Raw genomic sequence first — 7068 nt, 5'->3', positions numbered from 1 at the left:
TTTAGTCTGAATTTTTATTATTACGAAATTTGCATTATCCTCCAAAATTTTAATTTATAAATTATACAATGCACTTCCAAGCTAGCAATCAACACTGTGCCACTCTTTCCCCTTGTAAAGGTTGCTGAACGGCCCCTAAAGTAAAGTCAAGTTGAGTCAAGAAACAGTGCGGTTTCTCCAATCCCACTCAAAGTCAAGTCGTGGTCCAGTTTGGCTAATTGAAGAAAAAAAGTTGCCCACTTTGATCAAAATGATGATCAGTCTCGTTATACTTAAGAACATGACTCCATAAACCATTGAAATGCAAGCTAAGTGAGGTTTCTTACGCAAGAACATTGATTTTTTTTAAAGCTACTTGATAATGCTTCAAAACTGCTAATCGTTATTTAAAAATGATTTTAACAATCCAAATCATGGCCCAAGAAGTACACGAAACAGAAAATTGAAACGCAAGCCCAGTAGGATGGGAACAAGGCCCGTTTAAAAGCCCAAATTATGTTAATTAAGCTAGAAGACGGGCCTGCCTTTCCCCTTTTGTAGGTTGCAATTAGGGATGGCAAATCGTGTTTTCGAATCGTATACGTTTTGTATTAAGTCGTGAACATTCGATTATATAGGTCAACTCGAACCCGACCCGTTAAGCTAAATGTGTCAAACTTTCAAACTCTAATCCAACCTACTTAGATAATAGGTCGTGACTTGTCACCCGTTTTGACCCGTATAATAATTAATTAAAAATAAATTAACACAACACGACTCATTTAAACCTATTTATGTAAATAGGTTGAACTAACACGCATAACTCATTTGACCTGATTAACGTAATTTCACATAAAAGTTAAAATCTATATTTATTAGTAGCCACAACATCTTAAAAATATATATATATCAATATTTTTCAAATTTTAACATATAATAAAACCTAAATTACAAACCATACAATAACAAATATGAGCATAGATCTAAAATTATAAAAATAATAAAAACGTAAGCATATTGGAAAATATCAATATTATAACTTAATAATAATAAAATCTTTGTTTTTAAATAAAATTTAAATGGGTTAAAACATATTGATTTCGTGTAAAGCAGATTGACCACCCAATCGTATTTTAACGGTCAATCAGTTTTGACATCAACCAATTAAAATTAAACTCAAACTCAATAATTTCGTATGGATTCACAGTTGATGTTAGGGGTGTTCATCCGGGTTCCGACCCCGAAATTCGGGTATACCTGGACTGGAACCTGGGTTTCAAATCTGGGCCGAAATCCGACCGGATTATTCCGGGTAAGATCCGGGCTGAAACCCGGGTGGATCCGGATTTTTAAAACCCAGAAATCCGAGTTCCGAGTTGTACCCGGGAATTTTTTTTTTTTCATCCCCTAGTTATTCATGCAAATAAATTATTCATGCAAACAAGGCCTTTTAAGCTCAAAAGACATCGTCTTGACCATCAAGAATTCTAGATACATTGGATTCAAACTGTGGTGTTTATGGAAATTTCTCTTGGACTCAAACAGAGCATGGATGAGTATATACAGAGAGTGAAAAGGACGAAGTAAACAAATTTGGATTTTTTTCCTTCAACTTTCCCAACAACCAAACAATACATACAGAGAGCTTCAACTTTCCCAACAACCAAACAGTACATACAGAGAGTGAAAAGGATGAAGTAAACAAATTTGGGCATTTTTCTTTCAACTTTCTCAAACTTTCTCAACAACCAAACAGATTCATTAAAATAGAGAATCAATGAATCCATAAACAAGTCGATACCCAATACATATTTAAAAAAAAAAAACAAGTTTCCAAACATTTCAAAATCCACACGGCCATAGTAAACAGATGGTCAAAGCATCCATCTACTGCCGCACGACCCATCTCAACAGCAAATAGATGCGGCGACGGCGAAGGAGATGAGGCGACGGGGTCACGATGGCCGCGACTAGTGACGTAGGGTTTCTGCTTCTGCTGCAGCGCAACGAGAGAGAGAGCGAGAGACTAGAGAGAGAGTGAGAGAGAAGTGAGTCAAAGTAGTCGCGAAAGGGGGGTTTACCGAAATAACGACCTAGAGCAAAGCTCGACGGCGACAGAGATGCGACAACGGCGAAGGAGATGCGGCGACGCGATGGCGACGGCTAGGGTTTCTGCATCTATCACAGCGCAACGAGAGAGAGAGCGAGAGACTAGAGAGAGAGAAGTGGATCGAAGTAGTGGAGGGAGGGATTTATCAATACTTGTTTTTTTTTTTTTTGAAGACCCGAACTGTATTGGTCCAGGTTTTACAATTCGGGTTTTGGATCCGGGCCTGAACCCGGAACCGGAATCCGGTTTTCCAGATTTTAGACCGCACGGGGAAAAATCCAGCCGGTATGAACAGTGCTAGTTGATGTCACAAATTGCTACCCTATTTGTAACCCCTAACCACACACGATTGGTCGGTCACGTTTCAAATTCGGGGCTGACGCTGTCACACACACTGACACACACGCAGAGTCTTTAAGAGATTGAATTCGAACGGACGGCTCCGTTCCGATAAGGCCATTCTTCCACACGATGGCCTCGTCGAACGCCACCTCCACCTGCTTCTCTGCAGCTCCTGCTTTCCTATACTCCAGTTACGGCCTCAGGCGTAGCCATGTTGGAACTACAACGCTCATGAGGACAAGCAGGATGAGGGGCTCCCTGAGGACGCGCATTTGCGCCAAACTTGGCGAGAAGAGCGCCTTGCAGTATAAGAAGCTCGGGGACTCCGACCTCGTGATTAGCGAAATTACTTTTGGAACCGTAAAAACTCTCTCTCTGGTTTTTTTGGTCTAATTTATTAGAAGGATTTGTTCTTAATTCAAGATCAGGTGACTGTTACCGTATTACAATTCTATGTAATATCTCAGATGACATTCGGAGAGCAAAACACAGAGAAAGAAGCTCATGGAATGTTAAGTTATGCATTTGAGCGTGGCATTAATGCTCTAGACACTGCCGAGGCTGTGAGTTCTTTCTCAAGACTCTTAACCCATGCCCACGCACTTTTTGTTTGGGGACACTCCAATTGTTTTTTGTTTGCAGTACCCAATTCCAATGAGGAAGGAGACACAAGGAAAAACTGATCTCTTTATTGGTAGCTGGCTCAAGTCTCAACCTCGTGACAAGGTATTAGTAGTTTTTTATGGATGCTCAATCTCTTATTTGTGAGTAAATTGCTTTTTTTGGTTGTAATTTTCTTTGATCATATCCGTTATTCTTAACTTTTTATCTTGATTACTTGAGGCGGGCTTCGTGTTTTTTAATGTATAATATTGTTTTGTGGATCGATGTTGCAATAACCATGAGAGCAAGAATGAGAAGCTTTTGCAATTTTTAGTTACTAGCTATTATCTTTCGTGGATAGGTTATTTTGGCCACAAAAGTATGCGGTTATTCAGACCGGTCAAGTTATATACGAGACAATGCCAAGATTTTACGGGTCGACGCTGCAAATATTAAAGAAAGTGTAGAGAAAAGCCTTAAGCGCCTCGGCACCGATTACATTGATTTATTGCAAATTCATTGGTAAGTTAAGTTTGCCTTCAAAAGCAGAGGCGCGAATACTATTTTCTTGACTTGATTTGTGATTTTCTGGTGATGCATGCGATCTCTATATTGTTTAATATGTCTGCAAGTTATAAGAGGATCTAGGGGAATTGAAGAACCTGTTATTTATTTACTCTTTTTTTTTTTTTTTTTTTTTTTTTTTTTGCGTTCATTCTCAGCAAGTTTGAAGCCTTCTATCAATGTGAAATTTCCCGATTACTTCCCTGTATCAGATTAATTGGAGAAAATGACAGCTTCACAATACACTGCAGTGCCTTCAGTGTAGTGTGTATGTGGGAGCAGTCATATTAAGCCTGCTCTTTGCTTTTAAGAAGGGAAATTTCACTAAAAATGGTTTTTAGTGTGGTTTCTGAAAAGTATGGCTTTCTTTTCAACCCAGGCCAGATCGCTATGTGGCATTGTTTGGTGAGTTTTCGTATGATCCTGCAAAATGGAGGTCAAGCGTGCCATTTGTGGAGCAACTGAGGGCTTTCCAAGAACTTATTGAGGAAGGAAAGGTAACAAAAATGAAGAACTCAATTTTTCTCTCAGGCTTCTCATAGCTGTTCATGTAGTATATCCTGATATACAGGCTAGGTAGCTCTGTGCAAACAACCAATTTCTCCAGATCTATCGTGTGGTCAATTTGATAATAGCATGTTATTATTGGAGTGTTCAGAGTTTACTTCTTCTGATGAATGTACTGATAAGCAAATAAGCGTTACAGGGAATAGAACATACCTATTGATTGGGTAGCTGGATGTGCACTCTTATAGAAGCAATGAAATGTAAACGATTGGAATATTGGATCGTTTGTTTTCAAATAACTGGAGTGTCACTGTTACTCTTGAATAAGTATTTTGCTGTCTGTGCTTTTGAGCCTATTTAGGTACGCTACATTGGTGTCTCCAATGAGACTTCATATGGAGTGATGGAGTTTGTTCATGCAGCGAGAGTTGAAGGGCTGCCAAAGATTGTCAGTATCCAAAACAGCTACAGTTTGCTAGTTAGATGTCGTTTTGAAGGTTGGTTCTTTTATCGCACTATCTTCACATAGTTATTAGAGAAAAGCCAACATGGTAATTTATTTTCAACATAACATTTTAAAGTTTCAAATGTTACAATTAGTTTATATATATATATATATATATATCTAAATAGTTATTTCAAGATTAAATTAAATCCTTGACTTTCCTGCAGCCATATCCTTTTTCTTTTAGGGATAGATAAATCTTGCTTCCAGCATGTAGTCGGTCTTGTTTCAGTCTCTTGGAATTTAAAATTGCATGTGAAGACTATGAATGGTTGAAAGATTCAACAAAGGTCCTTTATTCTGTTTTTTCCTTTTTCTTCCCCATAATTTGCTAACAGTAGGACCTTAGTGCATATTGGGACAATAATTATACCAAAAATGAGTTGGCCCACTCTAGGAAGTAAATAGGTTTTTTGTTAGTGTATACAATTGGTTAATTAAACCTATGGTATCTCACCATGTTGGCTCCAATATTTCTTGGTGATAATGGTTTTTGTCAATATGGTTGCCATTACCAAGAATTTACTCGATGTGGCAGCTGATGATGTCTGAAGCACTCGAGGTCTTTTTTTTTTTTATTTGACAAAACAAAGTTTTATCAACCAATAATTCATGCTAGTTTTACTTCATCTTACTTTAATCCAATTGCGTTATCTATATTAAGGGACTAATATTAGTCTGGCATTAAAGTCTGCAGTTACATAATTAGAGGGACTAATATTAGCTCAAACTATTGAGTGAAAGGGACTATAACCTTTACCACACTCTTAAGAAATAGGTAACCAGTTAGAAACTTTAGGCAAGGTTTAGGAGGAAATAGCTCATTGTATAGTGGAGATTTTATATGTTCATTTGTAAAATGTAATTCATTTCTCTCCAGACTTGGTTATGTCAGCCTCTTACTGTGGAATTTGTCTGTCCACTTGATTCTTTGCAGTTGATCTTGTAGAAGTGTGCCACCCAAACAATTGCAATATTGGTTTACTGGCTTATTCTCCATTGGGTGGTGGATCACTGACCGGTAAATATATAGATAGCAATTCTGAACCTGCACGAAAAGGAAGGCTGAATCTCTTCCCCAGCTACATGGAAAGATATAACAAATCTGTTGCCAGGGTACGGTAATCATTCTATCGTGGCATTTGGTAGTGATAGATATCATGTAGAAATCAAATGTACTTTTTTAATCTGAAAAATAAGTCATGAATCTCCTAGAGTTGGCTCAAATGTTAAGGGCGTTGATCTTGATAGTATACTCCCCCAAATCTAAGGCTGAACCTTAGGTGCAAAAGAATTATAGGGGCCACTTCCCCTCAATGAAAAGTTGATGATTTACCCGATCCATGTGATATGGACACAATAGACGAGTTCTGGGGTTTAACCTAATAAAAAAATGCTGCATTTACACGATCTCCAGAGTTCCTCATCAATTAGAAAAAAAAGCTCATGATGTTGTTCAATAGTGTGAAGTAAACAAATTAATTTGGTGATATCTCTTCAATATGTCATATAACATGCAGTTGCATTGCATCACATTAGGTTTCTAATCTCTAAAAATTGAAAATGATTTAAAGCAAACGGCTCAATTAGAAGCTGTAGTTTTTGGAAGTTGTTGCCCTGGTTTTGCTTGTTATTTATAACTCTCAACTTTAGACCCATCGTAATACTTAAGTGTAACAGCCAGTTGAATGCTAGTGTTGATATCACATCTCAATTACAGGAAGCAACGATAGAATATCTAGAGTTGGCCAAGAAGCATGGACTAACTCCAGTCCAGCTCGCTCTTGGTTTTGCACGAGATCGACCATTCATGACCAGCTCAATCATTGGTGCAACCTCTGTCGAACAGCTAAAGGAAGACATTGATGCTTTTCTAATAACTGAGCGGCCTTTGCCACCAGAAGTGATGGCAGATATTGAAAATATTTTTAAAAGATACAAAGATCCTGCCATCCTTTGAGAGTCAGTGTATCGTTTTCTTATTTACTTGATCATAACCCTCAATGTTCTGTATTTTTTGGCTGGTTTACACGATCATAAAACTCTATTCTTTCATCTCTCTTTTAATAACTCAAGAAATCAGCCATTGTAATTTGTAAAACATGAACTTCATCATAATTTTTTTTTTGCAAAATCATCGTTCCTGGAAACAGGGACAGACCCGGGAGTGCTGGGATGGGCCATGTCCCCACTGGAGCAAAACTAGGAGGCACCCCTAGTTTAAGACGAGAAGGACCATGGGGAACCCAAGTCTGTCTTCTTTTTCAATAAGAGAGAATTTTCGAAAGGGATGTGGTGTCTTGGAGAGTTTTACACCTCTAATGGAAGAGTGACACATCACGATTATATTATACTTGCCCTAGACCTACACAAATTAAAATTACGGTAGTGTCAATTATCATGGAAAATCGGAACTGGGAAAAAACACCATTTTTTGAAATATATTCGTATTCGGAAT

General features: G+C 37.9%; 1 protein-coding gene across 1 annotated transcript; it reads left to right on the top strand.

The window, feature by feature from the left end:
• The first annotated feature begins 2408 nt into the window (after positions 1-2408).
• On the top strand, positions 2409-6665 carry LOC121239561 (protein tas-like). The gene is made up of 8 exons (XM_041136829.1): positions 2409-2791; positions 2899-2994; positions 3074-3157; positions 3396-3556; positions 3978-4095; positions 4467-4602; positions 5548-5726; positions 6331-6665. Exons 1-8 carry the CDS (start codon positions 2561-2563, stop codon positions 6568-6570), a joined length of 1245 nt encoding a protein of 414 aa, XP_040992763.1. The 5' UTR covers positions 2409-2560; the 3' UTR covers positions 6571-6665.
• Positions 6666-7068: the final 403 nt, after the last annotated feature.

This window comes from Juglans microcarpa x Juglans regia, chromosome 1D (genome assembly GCF_004785595.1).
Source record: "Juglans microcarpa x Juglans regia isolate MS1-56 chromosome 1D, Jm3101_v1.0, whole genome shotgun sequence".
Classification (NCBI taxonomy): Eukaryota; Viridiplantae; Streptophyta; class Magnoliopsida; order Fagales; family Juglandaceae; genus Juglans; species Juglans microcarpa x Juglans regia.
Note: the sequence above shows the minus strand (reverse complement) of the source record. Positions and strands in the feature narration are given on the sequence as shown.